Source organism: Cavia porcellus, unplaced genomic scaffold (genome assembly GCF_034190915.1).
Source record: "Cavia porcellus strain 051 isolate PalLab524CR breed Dunkin Hartley unplaced genomic scaffold, mCavPor4.1 scaffold_20, whole genome shotgun sequence".
NCBI classification, from domain to species: Eukaryota; Metazoa; Chordata; class Mammalia; order Rodentia; family Caviidae; genus Cavia; species Cavia porcellus.
In genome coordinates, this window is record NW_026947503.1 from 65,477,793 (window position 1) to 65,501,762 (window position 23,970).

A 23,970-nucleotide genomic window follows, 5' to 3' on the forward strand; every position below is an offset into this window, starting at 1 on the left:
AGTGCGATCTTGTCTCTACTCAGTCTAATGAGGTTCCCCCAGTAATTTATAGTCGGTGACTTATCATACTGTAAAGAGAATAAACAGCACAGGCACCCACCCCAGGAGAGGGGGCGATAGTGCTGCTAGGGGGGTCCCATACTCAACTGGGGGTCACCTCAGGTGTGCCCTTGGGTGGAACCTGCTCCCCAAGGCCTGGAAAGGAGCCTAGGATGGATTTTCCATCTGCCACAGAGAGGGCAGGCACAGCTGCAGCCACCAAGCCCCAGAAAGGGTGGCGAGACTGCACCACACATGGTCTCAGCAGAGGAACAGAAACACAGCAAACAGGTACAGACCACTCGTGGGAGCATTCCAGAAAAATCTCCACGTGAGCTGCTTTCCTGAAACTCCTGGAAGTACAGACCTGTTACTGTGTACCGGGGTCTCACTGGACACAGGTGGTGGCCCTCATGGTGACACATGTCGACCTGCATCTAATTGATATCCTGGGAAATTGGGGATCTGAGGACCTGCCTCTCCCATGTCATCCACGGTGGGGAAAGAGTCAGTCTCGCCTTTAAACAAGAGAGACTTTTGTGGCCTGGAACGAGTGTTAGCTATTGATTTCTGGGGCTTTTATTGAGTTGGGCATGGCTTGCTCTTGGACTTGGAGCTTCCTTTCCTTCTCTGCTTTCATGAAGGTCACCAGCGGTGGGTTTCTCTCTCTGCAATGCTTGGCTCTTCTCCCTGAGTCCACTGGGACAGTTTTGGGAAAGTGTCATTCTGAAAGTGCATTCATGATGAGATGAACTATAATTTTAGCTGCGTTTTCAAATTGGTAGTATCTTTTGAAGATAAGTAGCAGGGAGCTCAAATTAATGATGTAGAGAATTTTAATACCTGTGACGATTTAGAGAAAGTTCTCGGTGAAGCGGCTCAGAGTGGAATGCTTACTGGTGCTTGACTACCACCCTTAGAGAATGCCTGGGCCAGGGACTTGTAGGAAGAGGAATCAGAAAAGTCTGATGATTGTGTAGTTGGTGTCCAGGCTGGCCTTTGACTTGAGGGCTCCAGTGATCCTCCTGCCTCTGTCTTTCAGGTGGCTGGGCTGGTAGGGATACACCACCACACCTTGTTCAAAGAGGGTCAAAGAGGGTTTATAACTGTGACTGTGAAAGCTTTTACCATGACAAATGTTTTTATTCATCTGAACCCAAGTGTTCGCAGCTCACTCCCCACCTGTCACACTGTCTCCATTCTAATCGCTGATCAGTGCATGCTTATTTTTGCTGAGACAGAAGCATCTGAAGGACCAATGTCTCGCTTCCTTTCAGAGCCTCCCGTCCCCATTGCGCCTCCCCAGCTGGCCTCGGTGGGCGCCACCTACCTATGGATCCAGCTCAATGCCAACTCCATCAATGGCGATGGGCCCATCGTGGCCCGCGAGGTGGAGTACTGCACGGCCAGTGGCAGCTGGAGTGACCGGCAGCCCGTGGACTCCACCAGCTACAAAATTGGGCACCTGGACCCAGACACGGAGTACGAGATCAGCGTGCTGCTCACCAGGCCGGGCGAGGGCGGCACAGGGTCTCCCGGGCCAGCTCTCAGGACAAGAACCAAGTGTGCTGGTGAGTACTATGGAGATGCTAGTGGCTGGACCTCATGGTCACTCAGCTGGCAGGGATGGGGCTCGTCTCATTGGGGGTGCCCCTGGTCTCCCCATTCCCTTGTTTAAGTTCTTCTCCAGATTTAAAAAATAAAGCTATCCTGTATATCTGTGAGTTTCACAATCATGGATTTAATAAAAATGCTAGGAAAAAACCACATCTGTATTGAGGATGTGCAGACCTTTTTCCTTGTCATTTCCTAAACAACGCCATGTGACAGCCATTTGCAGAGTGCTTGCAGTGTATTCCCTGTAAGTGAGCGAGGGGCGGTGTGAAGCTCATGGGAGAGTGTGTGTAGGTGCCATGTGGATTATCCTCCACTGCAGATGGAGAGCCTGAGCACCCAGGGGTGTCACATCTGCAGGATCCTGGAGCTCACCCTCCCACTCCACAAAGCCTCAGGATCTACTGTGCTCGGCATGGTCTGGTTCTATCCCATGGGAGTGGAAGAAATTATGGTTCTCTGTATTGTTTTTCTCACTGTACTGTGGGTTATTCTAAGCCCCTGGCTTCAGTACTCATGGGGGAAGTTGCTTTTGCTGGAGGAGCTGCGGCCCTGCCATTGAGTGGGGAAGGGACCTGGAGCAGCCTGCACTTGGCCTTCTGTGCTTCTTTCCGTTCCCACCGAGTCCTCACAGCCCTCCTGCTAGGGTCAGTGCCGTCCTTGCAGAGCTGCCCACTGCCCTGTCTGCTGGTGCCAGGGAGGAGGCAGTCTTTAGTCCTGGCCAGCCTTGTGGTTCTAAATCCTGGCATCTCTCTTACTGAGTTGGGTACATCCTTTCTTTTTGTGAAATATTTTTCATGTTGCATCACCTGTTTTAATGCAAACAGTGGCTTAGCACAATATTGCCCAGGTTTTATGCACTTGCGTTCAGATCGGTTGATTTTACTACTGCCTTGTGAAGCCTCCAGGGTGAGGAGGGAGCTCCCCAATCTAGAAGGAATCGAAGCCCTGAGCTGCTGCTTCCAGGGCTGTGGAAATCACTGCAGTGTTATCTCAAGGACCCCAGTTTGGGGCATGGTGATAATGCACACAGCTGCCTTCGCTCTGGCAAAGAAGGTTACAGTTTCACTGCCACATTGGAGAGAGGGTGGGACCTGTCTCAGTGTAGCTCCTCCTGCCACCTGATGTGTCCAGCCCTGTTCTTTTCCCACAGTTGCGGAATCTCCTGGCTTCCCGCTGTACACTTCAGCTATTGGTGTGTTGGTGGATGTTTCCCCCACCTGTAATGCATGGGTCTCTCCTCAAGAAGCCTTTCAATCCCTCTGCACCTGTGTGGATTACGGCTCCCACGGAGCCAGAGCTTTTCATGACAGATTGGCAGTCCCATTTAAGAAATGAGAACAAGGGGTCAGAGTTAGAAATAAGAGGGGAAAACAGAGGGGTGAAGAAAGTCAAGGGATGTGGGACCCTTCACTGTAGAAGGAAATGCTCTGCAGTTATTCCTGAGGCTCTTGAGAAACTATCCAGGCAGGAGTGGACAATGCTGTGGCCACCTGTGTGGGTCTGGGGAAAGCTGAAGAGAGGGCAGGGGATGAGGGCTGTAAAGTTCCCTGTTGGCCCACAGCTGTGCTCAGACGGCCTGTGGGCATTCATGGGCTTTTCATGGGGCAGTCCACGGGTCTCAGAAGCCTGGGAGAGGCTGCGCCTTACAGCTGAGGATGGAAATGACCTTGAGCAGGCTTCAAGAGCAGGTGAGTCTAAATGAGGAAAAGAAGCAAATGTAGCTCAATTTGTACGGTGTAAAAAGACAAGAGTGCTAGCGTGGACTCAGATCCCTAACAGTCAGCAGCAGTGAACAGGAAGATTGTGAAGCTTTGGCTTAATAAACATCAGTGTACTGTATAATTTGCACAGTATTGTTGTGGTCAGGGATTGCAAGGGAAACAATTACATACAGGACACATAATTTACAGAATTGTTTTATGGTGGTCACCCAAAGAGTCGATCATAAAAAGTACGGGAAATCTGTCCGCACATTAGGACGCAAAGAATCCAACTGAGTGCCTGGATCCTATGGCAGTGTTCTGCGTGAGTCCAGGTGAAGAATGGAGCCCACAGCAATGACTCCTGCAAGTCTGTTTCATGGGTCTGCACTGGGAAGGCCCAAAGATCAGTGGTGGAAGCTAGAAAGTCTGTGCCAGGCATTGCCAGGATGCAGTCAGTGGACAGAAGCCCTGCATCCAGCTGCCTGTGCCCGAGCTGGCTCTGACTCAACCTAGACCTGTGGCCACAGGGACCCTGCTCTCCTTCCCTGTGCGCCCCTTGCCTGTCTGCAGAGCAGGGGCGATGCCTGTGTTGTGCATCTCCTACATGTACTGTGAAGCCTTGAGCTGCCCCTGCAGAGCAGGTGCCAAGAACAGAGCCTTGTCTGCAGCAAGTGGTCAGAGTTAATGGCCAGCTAAAAGGAATTATTTCTCTTTTAACATTTGCATTGAAATAGGGACCTTAGCAACCCGATTTTATCACCCAGATCTTTTAGAAGCACTATGCATCGGGAGTCTAAAACCTGAACACCACGGTTCTCTTTCATGGAGCCATGGAATCGTCTGCAGTCCAACTTGGAGTTCTCGACCAACCTTGTTCTGTCTTTTAAATCTGTTGGTTTGAGCCCAGCTCTGCCTTTTCCTTCCCGTGCGGCACAGGGCCCCTGCTGCCCTGTTCCAGTGACACTCAGTTTCCTGTACTCAAGTGGCAAGATGACTAGTGATCACCGTCCTCTATACCCGGAAGGGCTTCCTTGCATGGCCTGTGGACATGCGGTCTCATTCCCTGGTAGGGAGACCTGCAGGGCTCTTGTGGGAAGGGCTGCACACCTCCTGAGCACTTGCTTCTGAGGCTTAAATCAATTGCAAATCCATGCACAGGCTCTGCAGGTGAAAGCTTGGTCCTATCATTTGGCTTTTCCGAACCCTCATTTTTGTCTCTCCATTGGGGAAGCATCCCTGCCTGGCTGCCTGGGAAGGCTTTGGGGATCAGGCCAGGTCTTCACTTAAGGCATTTTTAAAATAAGACGCTCTGCCTGTGAGTAGCTGCTTCCATGAGTGTGTACATAGCTAGTTGTTTCCTAACTCAGCGGCTCAGCTGTAGGCTGGTACCTCCAGAGAGTGGAGAGCACTTAACCAAAGCACAGTGGAGGCTGTGATTGCTGTTACTTCTTATGTTCTTCCAGCGTGTGCAGCCTGTGTGTTGCAAGCAATCCGGTGGGAATACTTGAAAGAGAGAAATGGGCGATGTTGTTAGATTGATTTTCACAGTGGAGTTTGCATGTGTTTTATTAGGGGGACGTTGGTTTGTAGGCATCCTGGTTACTGGTTAACTGGAGTCAAGTGACTTGCTAATAAGGTGACCAAGGGTGAGGATAAAGGGATGACACGGCTCTGGGACTGGTGAGAACCAAAGGAAGCTGAGCCCAGAGTGTCCCTTGGGATTACTAGAACTAAGAACGATTTTTAAAAAAGTGTACCTTTCCAAAAAAATCCAACCCCATAAAATATTTATTTGTGTGCCAGGCACCGTTCCAAGCCCTGAGGCTGGAGTGACAGGGCGAGCTTCTGCCTCCGGAGTGCATGGGTTGTGAGGCATGCGGGGAGAGAGCGGAACACACGTGTATCTAAACGGTGACGTGTCGGTGGTAGACGCTGCGGGAATGAAGAGGGGGAACCCGGGAGCATTTTTCCTATGGACCTAAGCCTTAGCGTCTTGACCAGTTTTGTGTCAAGGGCCGCCACCCTTCTCTAGAACCTTTCTTTTCCTCCAAGTAGGCTCTGTGCTCATTAACCAACTCCCGGCTTCCCCGCCCGACTGTGGCAGCTGCGTCTCTGTCCTGTCCCAGGATTTGAGTGTCCGTCGCAGGGTGCCTGTTCTTCCCTCGGTGACATAGCCCCTTTCCCAGTGCACTCTGCGCTCATCCCTTTCTAGTGTGTGTGTCCTTTCTTAGGCCGTTCTATTATTCTTATGTATTTCACATAGTTATTTTAGTGCTGGCTTTGACTTCCAATTAAACTAATACTTCCTAAAGTTTAAAACTTTTAAACCGGGCTTGATGGCAGACAGCTGGAATCCCATAGTGACTTGAAGAGACTCTGTCTCAAAATAAAAAATAAAACCAAGGGCGGCTAGAGACATTTCTTCATGTGAAGGCCCTCGAGTCACTCCCCAGTGCTGGAAACAGACAGACAAATACCACCTGGATAACAGAGATGTCTGAACTAGTACAGCATGCACTGCTGCATTTCCGAGGTGCCCTCGGGTGCTGTGGAGACGGTGCCACAGCTGTCCTACCCACTGCTACCCAGCTGATCAAGAGCTCAGGGACAGAGCAACATGCAAGCGGTGGGCACATGTTTACCACCTGCCCTTCTTTCACGCCAACAAGGGAGGGTTCGCTTTCACCCCGACTTGCACAGAGGCTCGTCCATCTTATATATGCCAGGTTAGAGCCTTTTACATAAGTGCACTAAAAACTTTGCATACAGGTTATGTTAAGGTTCAGTTCTTCGATACAAAGCAGTGGCAGCCATTGGCTCACTCACTTTCCTTTGTTGAGACTCAGCACCTGACACCTGCGACACAGGAGGTTTATCCTGACTCACAGTTCGGTCTGCACTCAGCTGCTACTGGCTAAAGAGAAGGTGCGGAAAGGCCTGGGCGGAGGAAGCTGCTCGCCCCATGGTGCCCAGGAAGCAGAGGACAAAGGAAGTAACTAGAGAGGGAGATGCACCCAGCCAGGCTTGCCTGCTAACAGCAAGCCTGCTGTGGCACCCCTTAACCCAGGCACCCTCCACAGCCCCACCTGTGGGTGCGCCATCTCCCGGGAACATCACGGTAGAAGCCTCGCAGCTGTGTTACCTGCGGTGTTGTCAGGGTCCACATCTCCCATCATCTCACTGTCTGTCCGAGACGCCAAGCTGTGTGTTCCTATGTACCTTCCTCTTTCTCCTCAGGGTGTCTGTTGCGCTTGAGTAAATATGTGTGCACAGCTCTCCTGTGTCCTTGAAATGTCCTTGGATGCACAAGCAACCCTCATGGGCAGGGCGGTGGTGCCCCAGCCGAGGCTACAATGGTGAGGTCCCGAGAACCCTCTGGGTCCACCTGCACCTGTGTCTGGGCTGACCATGTCCACCAAGTGCATCCTGACCATCACGGGCGAACATCACTTTTGAAACACTGCCTGTGTCTCCCCCTGTGACACCCCAGTGAGTCCATCTGTTTTTCGATGAGGATGTGCATGCAGTACATGGTGATTACATTTCTTGTGCGGAGTTGGCCATGGGTGTGACACGTCCCCTCGCGCATCATCCCCTGTCCTTCACTGCCCGTCCTGTTCTGTCCAGCTCTTGGTCCCTGCCCGTCTGTGAAAGCTCTACTTTCAATTAAATTATTTTTAGCCCTTCCTCCCGGTCTTGTTCCCTTTCCCACTTGGGAACGGTCTCCCTACTTCCTGTTGTGTGTCTTGACGGTTCTCTCTTTATACTTTGGGTTTCTCGTGCACCCTAAGAGAGCGCTGCGGTGTCTAAGCTTGTGCACTTGATTAGTCTCACATCACATGATGGTCTCAGGTGCCTCCACTGACCTGCTAATGCCTCGAGTTGACCCTTCTTTCTGGCAGAGTAGTACTCCATTCTGTGTGAATACAGCATTTTCTTCTTCCATTCCGTGCTGATGGACCTGAATGAGATTCACGTGGAGAAATGAGTAGTGGGGGGTTTCTTGGCGAGGACCATTATGCGAAGCCCCCTTCCTGAAGCCAACATTCCACTGGAGGCTGCCTCTCCACCTCAGTTTGCTCACTATTTCTGGCCCCTCCTTGTGTACAGAGAAGACTCCAGCTGGCAGGAAGGGGCCTGGTCTGTGGGTTGGCCTGGCTCAGGCCAGGTCCAGTACTCCAGCTCAGGGAGAGCCAGCGTCACCTCCCTCCTGCCTGTCCCAGCATCCGGGCTGACCCTGCTGGCCCCCAAGCTCGGGCAGGAGAGGCAGCGGGAGAACACCTGCCGGTGCTGTTCGGAAGGAGTACGGGCCATGGCCCAATTGAACAGCACGTAATTTATTTTTAATTTAAGGTTATTTACCAGGGAAAACCATTGAAAGTCTTCTAATTCTGAAACAACTCTGCCAAAGGGCACCATGTGGTAATGGATTTCTAACACATTAAACCATTAGGAACCTTTTACAGTCAGGGACATTAAAAGGGCATTAGAGGTGTCTGCGCTCCCAGCGACTGCAGATGGGGCGTGACTGTGCCATGTGTTCTAGTGTAGCCCTCCTTCCTTGGGAGCTCGCACCTCAGCCTTTGCAGCCAACACGGCACCTCCACCCGCTGTCTTGAACCTGCTTCTTTGCCATCCTGGAGCGGTGCAGGCAGCAGGAGTGTCGGGAAGCTCCTTGGAAAGGGCGAAGGCAGATGGAGCTGGCTGTCCTCAAAGCTCTGGTCACCTAGAAGCGCCAAGAGTGCTGGGGTGGCTCTCTATGAGCTGGCAGGACCCTGCCTAGGTGAACAAGCATGTGGTCAGTTCCTCTTTGCCCACGTCTGAAATCTTGGTCGACCGTTTCCCATGGATAGGTCTGCTTCCACAGGAATGAGTGGCTTCCTGGAAAATGGAGACCTGTTCTAAATCATCTTAGACAGTTTAAAGAGACCCTGGGTCACCTCAGTCTCTCCTACAGTCTCTTATAGATTTAGGAAAAAACTACATATATATAACTACATATATATAAATGGTTAATAACTGAGCTCTTTGTCCCATATATGATGCAGTGCAGTTGATTTTATGGTCTCGCTGTTAATGTCCCTAATACATGGGGCTCACAGGCGTAATCAGTGTGTATTCGTGCTTGTGTTTTGATACGCAGCATTAAGCGTAATTAAACAGCTAGTTGGCCATGTAAAGTTATCATGGGTGTTTGTCCTTTTGTCACTGACTCTCAGCGTTCAGAGGAGACCACGTTCTCTTGGAAAGCTTCTTTGACTTTGGAGTCTGAGTGCTGGCAGTAACCGGGACAACTAAAATCCCTTCCTAAACCTGAGCCTCCTCATGCTCCTGGTCAGCCAGCTGCCAACACCACCAGCTTCTGTAGCCCAGTGCTGGCCCATGGCCCCTGCTCCTGCCCTTATTCACCTGTGGACCCCCAGTCCCTCGTGGACCTGCTGTGAAACCAAGCAGTTTGTACAAAGGAATTCCACTACCACTGAGAGCATACTATGCTGGTAAATTCTTCCAGTAGGATTTGTGAGCTGAGAGGGCTGAGTTTCGTTTAACACACATACAATAGCATTCACTAAAAAAAATCTGTGTCCTCAATTAATGTCAAAAAGTGACCACAGGTTCCCTAGATCTGGGACAAGTTTTCGCGCTTACTCTTTTAGAGGTGACCAGGTAGAAAAGGATGTGGTGGCTCAGAGAGGCTTTGCATTTTGGACCTTGGAAAATTTGCAGTATTGTTACTGGAACAGATGTGAATAGAGCAACTCTGAAGACTCAATTGATGTGTGAGGCATTGTTGTGCTGTGCTAGTGGACTGTCTTTAGGTCTTAGTGAGTGTTCTGGGCACTCATAACACCTCGGAGTCATCTCAGAGTCCATCCAGAGCACAGGAAGCTGGATGGTGGCCATTTGTCCTGAGCGGCCAGGCCGAGGTGTCCTGGGGAAAGCAGAGTGAGGATCCTGAAGGAGGCGGGAGCTCAGGGCAGACACTGTGGCGCTAAGACATGAGACGCTTCCCAGGACAGGGACCATGCTGCCCGCACGGTCCTGGGCCCCAGCCCCACTCCTGCAGCAGGACGAGCTCATCTCTAGGTCCCTGTCCTCCAGATACTATGGAGAAATTTCACTTCCCAGGCGAGGTGGGCACTGTACCCAGAACCCCAGACACACCATGGCTAAAGCCAATGCATATTGGGAATGGGGTGCTTATGTCTCTGACCTCCTCTTGTCAGCCAGCCCTCAGTTCACCCTGTCCCCAGCCACAGGGATGCGAGACACAGGTACCACGGTCTATGGCATGAGGCCGTCCACAGGATCTCATCTGACTCCCACCAATGAAGATAATGCCACCCATGTTCTTAAATTTTAATTTTTCAAAAACTAAATTAGTGGGATGTAAAATAAATGCCAGCTGGAATTTGCATGGTGGTAACAACAGATGATAAAAGCTTGACGGTAAATCAGAATTGTAATGTGTGAGGTGAACTGTGTTCCTCCATGTACATAACACTTTTGTAAATTAATTGTAAGAATATGAAGAACTGGTAATTATACTATTAGAATAAATTGAAGGTGAATAGAGGACTTTAATGAATAATGCATATAAATGAAATTAAAACCACAAACACGAGACATTTTATTAAAAAGTATTGTTATACCCATTATTAAAATGAGAGATAATAGAATTGCTCAGTACCGAAATTACTGATCTTACAGCCCTGTTACTGCCTTTATAGAATGAGTAACCGAAACAATATAAATATGCAGGTGAGGCCTGTCTGTTGACCAGAAGGCAGTATTTCGGCAGACGACAACTGTCAGATTCTTGCAGTTGGCATTAGAAACTGCTTTTACATAAATTATTACTGGAAGGGACGCGACTATTAAAGTTACACATTAAGTATTGCTATTTACTGTTTTTACTGTAGATCATGAATTTATCACAGATACCATTTTACATATTAATGTTTCTTTCTTATTAATGGTCTGTTTTGATTACTAAAGTCATAGTTGCCAAATAAGCAAATAAAATACAAATACAGGAAAAGAGGGGTAAGGCGCTAATAGGTTCCCTGTCCTCCTTTTAGCCCCTTTCCAGGCTAAGCGCTGTTAGTGCTCACCTCAGTCCACTGTTTATTGTAAGAGTCGGATATTTATTGAAGGAGACAAAGCTGTATTTATTCGGGGAAGGAATCTGTCTGAGAGATGCCTGCGTGTGCTGCCCTCACTGGGTTTCTCTCCACGGTCAGCCTCAGCCGCCCAGGAGGGGGTTGTCTCGGCTGCACTGGGGAGCCTTCAGTGGTGATCAGGGACCCAGTGTGGCTCTGTGGCCAGGTAGCTAGAGGAGCAGAACCAGGAGAGGAGCGGGCGGGGGTCTTCCTGCTCCTTCCAGGACAACGCCTGTGACCAGAGGTCCTCCCGCTCAGCCCTGCCTCTGCAGCACTCCCTCTCCCAGCAGCACATGGGCCTTCAGAAGAGCCCATGTCCCAACCCTGGGATTTCCATGTCTAGCAAGTGACGCTGACTTGATTGAGGGCTGCCTGCACATGACAATCAACATGCACTTTGCAAGCCCACTCTCCCACAGCGGGCCGATCGCAGAGCACAGGCAGCACCAAATGCTAGCAATGAGAACTCCTACTCTGCTGGTGGAGACCCAAGCAGCATGATCCCACTGGAAGACAGTCTGGCCCTCAACCACAAGGTGTTTACCCAAAGACACTGTCCCTGGGTGTGGCTTCTCCTGAGCTTATGTTGCCAGCTGAGCCCTGATGGGCCTTCAGGATTGGACTCCAAGGACAATCACATATGTCGTTTCCGCCCGTAATGAGTGATATGCTTCTTCAGTGACAACACATACTGCCTTCGTATGTGTTGCCTGTCTCACTCCCCAGCTTGACAGGAAGAGTAACTGATATGAAAGGACACTCTACCACTCACCAAGATGTCATTACTGATACCCTGTGTCCCTGGCCAGGAGCGCAAGCCTGCTTTCAACACCGTAAGACCATAGCGAGCTCCTTCATGGTCCTGAAAGCTCAGTCCCGTCTCAGTTCTTGGCGGAATATACTCCAATGGAAATATAATTTGAGTTCTTAACAGTGTCATCTGACCACTGTGTTTTGTTAACTCAGTGAAGTGACTTGCACAAGTGAGTCTGTTTGCACAAGGAGCTGTCAGCGAATCTCTTTGCACAAGTGCACAAGTACTGTATTTGCACAAGCGAGAGCAAGTCTTCCTGCAGAGCTGTGTGTGCTCTGTTTTTGCTCTCTGCAAAGGACAGTCTGCAGCCATAGGTTACTGTAGATCCCTCGAGCGGTAAGAATCTCTCCTTTTAAGCCAGAGCCAGATCAGTTCTGCCTATGCCAAGCAGACACACAGATAAAGCCAGATGGGATGTTCCACACCCCGGATACTTAGCTGCCTGGGGTGGCCAGTTGCCTAAGAACTGCAGTGGAAGACCTGCTGACCTTTTCCACTATTTTCCATGTTTCCTTGTTCCGGCAATTCTGCGAGAGGGGGTGGTTTATTTTTAATTACAAAATGGGCATGGGTTTGACCAGTAGGTCCTAAATATGCCCCTAGGCCCAAAAGAAATGTAGACCTAGGACAGGAATCTCATTTCATAGCTGTCCACACGTGAGGTTTTTTCACAAAAAAGCCCATCCCACTAGCTTAGCAGTCGGTCTGGGGAAAGCTGTTTGGCTCAAGACACCTAAGCACGTATCTTTTCTCTTTCAAAAGAATTTGTAATACTGTGACACTGTCTCTGACTTCTGAACTATCAGTGTTGTATCTGCCCCTTATAATGTAGTGATTCATCCGAGCTTTAATTGTTACAAAAGTTTGTACTAATACAAACCTTTTGTATTGGCCAGGGTATTAAATGTGTTACAGGCTCTGTGTACCTGTGACAGTATTCTTTCATACCCATTCCAGTACAGCTTCATCATTTCTTTTTTAAATACAGAAACATCTTTCCAGCCACAGAATTGCCCACAGCAACTTTTAAAAAGCGATGCTTCACCCTGGAAGCTGACAGAATATGGCTTTGAGCTCTGTACCTGAATCCACTGAGCCATAGGCCAGTGGCAAAGAAAATTGAATGTTACCTGTGTGACCTTATCTGTTAGCTGGGACTTTAATTTCATTGCTTGCTAGATTGAAGCTTTCGCGGTTGCCAATGCAACTGAAAACAAAAACAAAGACAGAGGTGATTTCTGCAGATGCACCGTGTCCAGCCGGCAGAGGAAATCACTGACCCGCTGTCAAGTGCTTTGTTCTGGCCCCTCAATCTGACCCCAATGTTCTGAAGGAATACGTACCGATGTCCCACTCTAGGGCAGAAATCCTGTTTCCTAAGAATGGCTTCCGAGGGCCTCGGCAGTATGTGCTGGTGTGGATGTTTTATTAGTGGGGATTTGGTATCCACAAATTCTAGCTGTTGGGAGTGGATCATTTTCCTATCACCCCTGCACACCACGGAAGCATTTTAATAATGCATTTGGCAAGGAGGACCTAGCTATTCCTTCAGGCAGGATCTACTCTCCAGGGCTTCCTTTGAGACAGATGGTTCACCTGTTACGTGATGTATTTATTATTCCAAATGGAAAATGTGCACCTGAGTTAAATCTTTTTTTTTTTTTAACCAAAAATAATGGAGGGCCCATAAGACACATAAGCAAGTCTTATCTTTTGCTGGCACTTAATTCTCAGAAAATGACACAGTGTTGAAGAAGGCGTGGAAGAAATGGAGTATAAAGTCAGAAATGAGTGGGAAAGCACAGCCTTGGTCAGCTGTGCTGGATCCCCCGTCACCTGGCCATGGGTGACAGAGACACAGTGAGCTGTGATGAGCGCCTGAGGGCGTGGCCAGGGGTTTTCCAGCAGCCGCCTTGTGGGGCAAACTTCTTCCTGGGCGAGGACCTCGAGCAGGGCAGCACGGATGTAGCCTGGACATGTCCAGGTTCCCACCTGCCCCGCTCCGTGCCCTCTGGGTCCCTGGGGAAGCAGCACTGGAATCAGCGGGTGTCTCTAACCTCACCTGGGCCCAGGCCCTGCAGCCTCCTCTCCCCTCTGCCCTTCAGCAGCATGAGTTTGACCGCAGACACCCCCTCTGCTGCCAGAGACCGAGCCTTTCTCCCAACTCTTCACTCTTCCGCCATGGATGCGACCCTCTCAGCACGGGACCACTGTCTTTCCTGCAGGTCTCTGGTTTTGGAGAAATTTTCCCAGTACCCCTGACCTATCCAACTCCTGGTGGCTGCTTCAGCTCCCCATCCTGGATTCCTTTCCGGCCCCCCCAGTTTCCCTGCCCATAGTCACAAATCACTGTAAGTTGCAGATTCATTGCCTCAACTCAGCTTAAATGTCCCTTTCTCAGGGTGTTTTCCAGCTCAGCACAAGAGACTGATGCATTCTCTGATATGATGGTCATTCTGATTTATTGTTCACAGTGCCAGGATGGAATCCTGGACCTCAAAAATGCTAGGCACTGAGTCACGCACCCCCATATTTGCTTGGTTGCCCAGGTTGGGCTGGGACTCTCCAGCCTCCTGCCTCAGCGTCTGTTGAGGAGCTGGGTGAAAGGCAGGCCCCAAAGTGCCAGGCTGTGGTGTTATTTCAGCTTCTTTTGCTCACCCTGTACATTGGAGCCAATCTGCCTGAGGAACTGTGGCTGGGTTCTTAGATGTGTATGCAGCCTCCCCCCCCTAGGGGAGCACTCAGCAAAGGTAGGCAGGGTGGCTGGATGTCACCTAGTGTCTGGTTAGCGCCTCTGGAGTTGGGAGTGTCATCTTGAGCCCCTTGTGTGGCTGCCACCCACCTGCACCCAGCTCCTCACCGTCACACGGTGACACTGTGAGCATGGGGCATGCATGATTCTCTGAGGGCCCATGCAAGCTGGGAGTTGGCTGCACCCCCACAGAGCTGCACATCTGGGCTCAGCCCCTGGCCGGGCTCTCCATTGCTGGTGGCTTCTCCCGTCACGCGTTGACTCACTCCTGGTGCCTCTGCACCTTCCTGCAGAGAAGGACCTTGCCCTGCTCATTCTGCTTCTCTGACTCTTACATGTCCTTGCTGGAAAGGAGCAGAGAACTCCTACTCAACAGACAATGCCCTGCCCGTAACCCTGTTGTGGCCCTTTGTCTCAGATGCTGTAAATCTGTGCTGGGCTCTACCACTGGCTTCTAGAAAGGCCCTGATCCCATTTTTTCTTGTCTCTCATGCTCAATGCCAAGTACACAGTGGTGGCCTGGAAATAACTACTCCTGGTACCTGTGTCACCACAGAGCTACTTGTTCCTCGCCACGTATTTGCCTGTCTCCCTTACACTAAGCTCCTTTGAGAAAATAATCTCAGAAAGATCATTACCAAGTTATCTCAGCACTCATTTGATGTGTGTTTAGCTGCTCTGCTGTCACATAAGACGTGCGGCAGTAAAATGAAATACTAAAGCTGTCAATAAAAGCTCCACTCCGCTCAGTGTTTAATGCTCGTAGTGCGAGAGACATCGGAGGTTTCACCCGTAAGTGTAAATTGACATTAGCAGCGCTGGTGGATGATCAGCTTGCTGTGAAACATTGTTAGCTTGATGAATAAAGTTGGAAGTGCTTAAAGTGCAGTGTTCTAGAAAGCAGTGCACTTGCGGCTTCCAAATAAAAGCAGGATGTGCAGCAGCCTCATGCTATGATGCCACCCGCTACTTTCCTAAAAAGCAAGGACATTGGTAACTGGTGGTCAGTGCCAGAGTCAGTGACCAGTCAAAAATAGTCACCTCTGATCCCTTTTTAAAGCGTTGTAGTGTCCAAGGACTTTGTAACCTAATCCTCACAAAGATGCAAGATAGGTAACAGAATCTACACTCTCCAAATCAGGAGGTTGAGGATCGAGGATTGGGCAGGTTGAGTGATATTCAGAAAGCTAGGGTGGCAATGCAGAGCTCCCACAATGCCTTCTCCTGCTCCGCATTGCGAAGTCATTGCTAGGGAACTAGACGTTTCATAATGATACAAGTGTGTGGGGCCTGAGAAAATCGCCTGTGGTGAGGGACATTCAAAGGATCAATTAACTCTGCACAAAGTGCCCAGGGCAGCAGGACGAGGGTCCTGAAGAGTGACCTGTCCACAGACTCTGCAAATGGCCCAGCCCCCTGCTGGAGGAGGGAGTGCGCCAGGGAATGAAAGTTCTTTCAGAATTTGAGATACATTTTTCTGGAAACTCCAACCCATTGTCCCCAGCTATACGAAACTTTTCAGCATTCCACAGGAAAATAAACCTTTATTTCAAAATTACACTTTGAAGTTCAAAGATAAAAGGAGAGTTATCTAAGGCCCAGTGCTCAAAAAGATGGACTGAAAACATTTTAAAAATTCTGGCAAGCTTATCAGAATTCAAAATGAATGTGCATGACAGAACCCTGTAGTTCCAAGTCCTCAGGACTGGGGGACAGGGCTTATAGCGGCTTAGCATAGCCTAACGCACACAGGACTCAAAGCCTTTGTGCGGTTTTGAAATGTGTTTCATTTTCACGGGCAGGCAAAAGGCAGATCCCTTACTTTTATGGACCTGGTCGCCTAGGAGTATTCTCTATTCTGTGGTCCTGGTCCACTCCTGCAGCAGCAATCTGCCGTTGCCAGCCGTGGCCTGGACAGTGCTGCCCAGCATCTCCCCACATCAGAAGGAGCCAAATTGGGGTGGGGGGACCCAAACCTGAGGGTTCGTGCCTGACTTGGGGAGTAGCGGGTCACACCCCCAGCCGAGGCCATGAGAGAGGTGTCAGGGCTGCCAGTACTCAATCAGGAAGGCGGGGTGCAGGAGTGGCCCATGGCTCAGGCATTTTCAAACTTGGGATATGCCTGTACACGTGGCCATTGATAGTAGAATTCTGAGCTATCTCTGGTGGAATTGAGTTGCCCTCTAGCACAGATGGAGGCATCTTAACCCCGAGTCCCTCTGATGGAGATTCTATCCAAATGAATCTTTAAAGGGAGAGTTAAGTCAAAAGGACCTAACGTGGTGTGGCTGGTGTCCTTAGAAAAGGGTACTAGGGGACATTTGAGCATAGAGGTATACTGGTGGGTGACACGCAGAAGAACAGAAGCTGTGAGTGCAGGAGGGGTCTCAGAGCAAAGAAGCCCAATGACACCCAAACTGCAGACCCCCAACCCCAGAGCTGGAAGAAACAGCCTGCTGGTTATGCCCCAGCGTGCAGCATGGTCCTCTTGCCTGGCGCATGGAATCCAGGAAACACAGCTGTGCAGTTAAAGCCCTGCCAAGCTCAGGATCCACCTCCATCTCCCACCCGCACAGTGCACCCCTTCGGAAGCTTGGAGAGATTCTCTTGACTTATAGCAGTTTAGCATGGTTACTCACCTTAGCCCAGCTCACTGTGCAAGTGTGCAGCGTGCTAAGAAGGGTGTGGCAGGCAGGCAGATCGCCCCAACACAAAACTGGGTTCTGCAAAACAGCGGCCACTTCTGGTGGTTTACTGACTTCTGTGCCCAGGTAAAGAGCACAGCATCTGCACTGGTCCCCTCCACACCACTGTGAAGGTGCAAAGTTGTTAACCCGCTGTGCTCCGAGTTGAGGACTGCAAGCAGGAAACTTCACACCCACCGTTTGTCCTTCATTGTCTTTCAGGGTGGGTTTAGAAGGGTTGCTCTTAAAACTAGAGGGAGGCTGAGGCAGCCATGATCCTGTGAGTCAGTGGATCCTGGCCAAGGTGGTGATGAAGCACATGTGGAGAGATACTTCCTGTCTTGAATTAGTCCTGAGTTACTAGTGACGTCTGCTCTGGATCCGGAATGCCTGCTGGACAGGGATGCCAGGGGCAGCGCTGCAGGAGGTGTACCTCTGAGTCCAGGGCGCTGCCTTGCCATTCCCTAAGCAGCTGATTGAAAGTGCGGGGGGAGGGGAGGTTTCCAGCAAGTTGGCCTCCCCAGCACTTGGGGGGCAGAAGGCAGGGGCTGGGGCTCCAGCATTCAGGGCACAACTGGCCTGATATGTAAATTGACCTGGAAAATGTTTTGATTTTGTTTTCCCTGTTTGAGGAGATTCATGAAAAGCAAGTAGATTTAAGGTACACATGAATATCACATCAACTAATTTTCAAAATATATCATCACAGATTAAAAACAATGGTTTTTCAGAATCAACACTATGATTCATTTTTATTCCCTCTCCTTATTTCATTTGAAGTAAAAAAAGATATTTCATTCTTCATTAGTATCTTTAAAAACAAGTGTCTTTGGAAATAAAAGTGATTCAGATGTGCTTTCAGTGAGCTGAAGTTTCTGGTACACAGTGTTTTCATTAGTTTATGGTTTGACAGGAACGGACGGACAGTTTGTTTAAAGGAGTAAGGGGGGCTTGTTTAAAAGCTTCACCCTGATGGAGTACACATGACATGAATCTTTTTTTTTTTTTTTTTTTTTTTTGTCTTTTTCCTTTTTATTGGTACCGGGGATTGAACTCACGACTGCCTGCTTACAAGGCAGGCACTTATGCCGCTGAGCTAAATCCCCAGCCCCAATATGAATCATTTTAACCATTTCCAAGGGTACAGTTAAGGGGCATGAAATATATTCTCTGTGTGGTGTCACCATCATCTACGCTAGAATTCCTTCATCAGCCCCCAGCTACAGCTGCCTGCCTATTATAAAAAAGGACCCCTCCCCAGCTCTTTGCGTTTGGTGATCCTGGATATCTCATAGAAGTGGAAGCGTGGGATATTTGTCCTCTGTGGCTGGCTGGTTTCACTAAGCATGATGTTGCACAGTCCATTCCTACTGTAGCACAGGTCCGAATTTCCTTCATTTTTGTAGCTGTTCATATCCTGTTACCTGTATAGACCACATTTTGTTTCTGCATTCAACCGTTACTGACATCTGGGTTCTTTCGCATTTCTTCTGTTGTGAATAAGCTGCCACAAACATTCACTTGTAGGTGTCTGAGTTCTGAGGGCTTCTAATTCAGGTCAGATTTAAGTCCCACAGAATTTCAGGTTGAGATTAAGTTTGATGTCAGCATGGGGGAAATTAACTGTACAGAAAATAACTCAAGATTACACAAAGTAGGACTTCAATTAGGTATTTATGTATGTCTTGAACATTGTGTAAATATGCATATACAGGTATTAATATTTGTCAGATTTAAATAAATCAAAAATGCACTCTAGTTTCATTTTGTGGTTAAGTCTAATTATTGTTTGAATTGCTGTTAACACAAATGAGAGAGCAGTGTTTGCGGGTATAACATTTCTTAAATAGAAGCAAAATGAAGCAAAATGACAGGGGACAAGAACTGCCCTCTCCTAACTGACATCCTGGTGTCTAGCTGGGTCAGCTGAAATCTGCATCCACCTTACGCACATAGCACTATTACTCTCCAGCCTCCCAAGCCACCTGAGCGCAGTACCTTCCCATCAGTCTTCCGGTCCCCACAGTGATCAGATTCTAGCTCTGACTTGATGAGCAGTGAGTGCCTTTGCCTCTGAGCACAAAGCTGCAGGCTTCCTCCTGTCCCCTCACGCTGCGCTTTCCCATCCCCCTGGAGAGCTGGCACCAGTCGGCTCTTTAGGCAGAGAGACAGTGGGAGCGAGCCCATGAGTCTTACAGATGAGAAGCCTACGTGCCCTGTCACGGCGGAGCTCTGTTGGGAGGAGGGGGGAGTTTGGCCGGAGGCAGTCAATTTAATCAAGGCACAGATCGAGCTGTCACTGAACAAAGGGCAGCTTTTATTGATTTCTGGGGCTGGACTGGTGCCTGTAAATTCTCCGTGTCCACTTCCGGGGAGCTTGGTTCCCAAAGACGCTTCTCCACAGGACCACTGAGTGGTGATGATCACCCTGTCTTAGAGTCGTGGGTTGTCTGGGCCTGGCACCAGCCTCCTGTACACATCACCTTGGCCTTGTGGACCTGGGTCCTGAGCCAGACAGAAGAACCACTGTGCTTGGGCATTTGTGATTCCTAAGAAACCCAGGTAGGCAAAGGGAAAAGGAGAGAGAGACGACCAGCCTAACTCTCATGGGTGCTGGTCAGCCAGCCTGACCCTGTATTATAGTCTTGGTCTAAACTTCCAAAATAAGCAACCTGTCCCCACTGAAAGCTGAGTAGAATGGGACCCAGGGGTGAAGGCAGCAAAGGGGACTTGCACACAGGACAGGCACCAAACCTTTTATCCCACTTTCGTTGCCCTCAGAGTTCTGTAGGGGCAAGGCTCTAGGAGCTCATGTTCTCTGCCAAAGCAGCCTTCCTAGTTCTGCACAGTGGCCCAGGTGACTGCAGGCACAGCCCACACACCAGAGGTGCCATCCGTGGCAAAGCCAGTAGGTAACTAAGGGTGCATTGCCCAGGTGTGTGGCCACCAGCATTAGTGATCCTTAAGTCTGCTGTATGTGATGAAGAAGCTAGGTTCGCTTGGGTTTGTTTTCTCCTTTAATGGCTCCCTCGTTGTATGTAGCATTCTGTGATTTCATCAGTCTCAAGAAAGGGGGCTTTGGAAAGAGTGCGTGGGAGAGAAGCAACCTGCCAAACTATCCAGGGTCACCATGCTCTGGGTTTGTTCTGTTGTTCCGGCCTTCTCTCCCACCGAGGTGGTCTCCTGTCTCCTGACCGCCCATCCTGGGTTGACTTCAGGTATTCTGCTGAATTCACTCAGTTCTCCTTGGTCAGCATCTTTAGTTTTGAATCCATTCCCTACTGCAAACTTTCTTTAAGGTTCTAATTGATACTCAGCCATGAAAATTGCAATCCTGTTTGTCACTGCCTTCCTTCTCACTTCCCTTCCCTGGGCGTCTGTTTCTCTTCCCTCCTTCCTGGAGGTCTTCCGAGGTGTCCATAATTTGCAGGACGGTGCTGCCTCGTCTTACCTGCACCTTCTCCTTTGGCTTGAACATGGACCATCATGCAAACATGCAGTGCCCTTGCATGTTTGCAGTGTGCACAGCTCTGTGTGTGTGTGCGCACTCACCTAGTGTTCTCTGTTGTCTGAGTCTATAACTTTTATTGCAGGCAAATTATCCTGGAATTTCTCCTAATAAGCAGGACCTTACTGACTTCCTTTGGAAGATGTTACATAGATTGCTGTGTAATAAGCAGTTTCAATGATGTCATTACATTCATTCCTAAGGACCATGGGGGATTGACATTCCACCCTACCCATCACAGTAAAGATGCAACTCTTTTAAATATTCTCTATCTAGAGCTAATTAATTCTGCTGATGTGGAACCGGTGTATATGGGGAGTAACAGTAAGGACATTTAAAATATGAAATAACAATATTTAATATACAGCCACAGTAGTTTAGGGTTTAATCTTCACCTGGTTTATTTTCAGGAAACCTGTGCTCTTCTCAGTGTTGGGTGGCAGCGACTCACAGAGATCTCTCAGATTCCACCCTTGCAGGTGAACCCAGGAGAGCGGGCCAAGCAGTGCTCTCCTGCTCCACACTGCCCTCCTGTAGGCCCCTCTCCCAACAGAGCAAGCTCTGTGCTCACAGCAGCTTTGTTCCCTCTGAGGAGATGGCCGTGTGGCAGTGGCCACACGGGAAGTATCTCCGAGTGCTGGCTTTGCAGGCGATAGAGTATCGTGATGGCTTCCCACGTGAGAAACTGTTGCAGCTAATGGAGGCCTTGCAAAAATGATTCACATTAAGCCTCCAGTTTGCTTGAAGCTCACTGACCTGGGATAATTGAGTGTAATTCAGTGGAATCAGGGAATTTGTATCCTTACAAATACAGTGTATGCTTGACAAGGAAGAAGCCATGAATGGGGTTCCTAATTTGCTTTTCTGCTTGTGCCCAATCTCTGAGAGAATTTCATAAAAGCACTGTGGAAATTAAAAAGTAAAAAAAAAAAATCCACTTTACCAACCTATCTCACCCCACCCGCTGCTGCTGCTCAAGATAAACACAGTGTCTGCTGGGAGCCGCTCTGCAGGAAGATGCAGAAAAGGGGTTGCGGGGCTTTCTTCTTCCCGGGATCCAGAGCTTTGACCCACTTGAGGATTATGCTGGCTTGAACAATAATGTGGATGGAATTGCTGTGCTTTGTGAATGGAAATGCTGTGGCCAGGCAAGGGAGGGAGGGGCGAAGAGAGAGGAGGAAGGAACAGAGCTTACCTGTGGCGATCTTCAGAAATCATTGTTCAGGGGCTGTACTGTGAACAGATACCCTGGGTTGCAGGGCAGCAGCACATAATAGAATCCCAGAGTCTAATTTCATTATCATCCTTGCAGAAAATAAATTTTCTGACAGAAAGGAGCAGGGTGTACCAAGTAGATCTGTGGTTGCCACCTTGTCTAGCAATTTCATGCAGAAAGGCATCTGGCTTGGTCGTAAGCTGATGCAGTGCTAGCTAACTACCTGACCACTGCTGAGAGAACTCACCGCCCTCGGTCGCTGTGTCACAACCAGGTGCTGCCCACAGTCCCTGTCATAAGCAATTCCTGGTCCCTAGAAGAGGCTAAGCTGTGACACAGCGAAAGCTCATCCGTGTCTCACAGGATGCCCCTAGGAAGCCCAGCTCCTGGGAATTGCATAGAAAAAAAAAAAAACAGGTGAGTGGTGTTTCAGGTCCTCAGGAGATTAACAAGCCCATTCTAAGGGATTTTTCTAATGAGATGTTGTGCGTGGGAAAATCTTTTCTTGTATTTTTAATTGATTAGCCTCCAGAAAGAGTCCTGTCAGGGAGGGGGGTGGAGAGCAGGCTGTTTTGTGGTGCTTGGTCTGAGGCCAGGGCCCCACCCTTGTTAGGCCATTAGGAGGAGGACCCTCCCTTCCCTTAGGGACCCTGGGGTGGGGTTTGCCCTCATCAGCAGGGAATAGAGGGAGCTCCCATTCTGCCTGTCACCACCAGGGCACTGTGCCAAGAGCTGTTTTCTCTTTTGAGGTCTTAGATTGGATCTCATTCAACAAAATATTTAGACTAAAGAATTAGAATTTTTGAACCATTTCTCTGCATCGTTGATTTGATTGAGCCTGGAGGCAAAGGGAGAACTTCTCATAGCAACTAAGACTTGCTTCTTAGGGAGGCTGGTGGACAGCTGCGTGTGGACAATGCCAAGCACCAACGCTTCTCCCAGTGCTTCTAGAAGGTTTGGAACCCTTTCCCCCAGAGGAAAATGGCAGAAGTCAGCAGTCACTGTTATGGTTGATATGTTGTGTCAACTTGAGAAATTTAGAAGTTTAACTGAGACTCACTAGGGAGCCTCTGTTCTCACTTTGTAAATATCCTCAGCCTGTGCAGGAGGCTTTGTGAGTGCTACACCTGCCCTGAAGGGGGGCAGTGGTGGCCTATGTACAACATAAGGGAGGAGAAGAGACTTGTTTCCCCTTTTGCTTTGGCTGCTGCCTTGAACTGTTGCCCTTCAGCCAGGCCACCCAGCCTTGGAGCCAGCTGAGTATGACTGAAACCTCCACAAACTGTGAGCTAAATAAACCTTTGCTTTCTTCACTTGGGGCATTGGGTAATTTGTCTGAGCAATAAGAGAAAAGTAACCAAGACAGCCACATTGCAGGAACCTCTGAAGCTCTGCCTCATTATCACCCACAGACACTGTGATGCATGTGAACACAGAGCTGTAGGGAACTCCAGATCTAGCTGAGAAATAGAACATTTACATGAAAGATGCTGGAATGCAGCTTAATAAGAACTCAGGATAAATGCCTGATCCCTGGTGCAGACAGCAGTGTCAGTGTGGGCTGGGCAGGTGGGTGGCTCCCCAGAGAAGAAGGCACTCCCTGAGCAGGGCTGGAGATGTCGGCTAGCTACAGAGGTAGTGTTGAGACTCACACAAGGGCCCTGATAGAACTGAAGCAAGATGCAGAGTGAGTTGTTGCTCATAGAACCTGTAAGCGGCAAACGATTGATATCCAGAGAAGGTCCCATGGTGGTCCTTGTGTCAGTGCTGGGTTAATGAGGGTTTTTCAGGGAAATGGATGTGGTGGGTGTGAGCCAGTGTGATGAGACGGATTGCAAGGAAGGGACTAGCGTAGTAGGGGCGCTTGTCCCCCAGGTGGGCGGGCTGCATGCTGGAGACCCAGGGAAGAGGGTGCCAAAGAGCTCCAGTCCTGAGCCCCCAGCTTCAGGCCCTTAGCTGCTTGGGGGGCAGGGGGCAGCGATTCCAATCCACTGTACTCAGCTGATCACTAATTCAGATCACTAATCCAGAAATGGTCGCTGACACCCCAAATTGTGCTTGCTCAGTGCCTCAGTGCCCTGTGGCCCAGTCAGATTGACACTTAGAATTAATCATCATGGTCCCCGATGCCAGAAACGTAAATTGAATTAATAGATAGCTGAAAATTGTGCTCTGTTTAAGCAAAAGCCCACAGTGGAATAAACCATTAGGAAGTGCTTTTACTAAGCCTCTTCCTGAATCAGTTTCACTTTCTGATGTATCATAATCTTAGTATATGTCAATCAGCAATCATATGTGTGGATTTCTGCAGGTATATTTGAATAGCAGAATTCTCTTTTCCTTTGCAAGCCTGGCCTCCAGTCACATCTTTATGCAAAGGCAGTTGTTGACACGGTGCAGAGTCTAGTTAAGCAAGGAAATATCACCACTATAATGGAGCTGGAAATAAGCCCCTTAGGAGCAGGTGTGTGCTT

The 23,970-nt window shown here is 49.3% G+C and overlaps 1 protein-coding gene across 12 annotated transcripts in view; it reads left to right on the forward strand.

The window, feature by feature from the left end:
• The window catches only part of Ptprm (protein tyrosine phosphatase receptor type M), a 619,038-nt gene that overhangs the window by 287,303 nt on the left and 307,765 nt on the right, over positions 1-23,970 (forward strand). For all 12 annotated transcript variants that reach the window (XM_063232111.1, XM_063232116.1, XM_063232118.1 and 9 more), the window contains exon 7: positions 1,317-1,610. In XM_063232111.1, the coding sequence (XP_063088181.1) occupies positions 1,317-1,610 (294 nt within the window). The remainder of the gene's footprint in view (positions 1-1,316; positions 1,611-23,970) is intronic.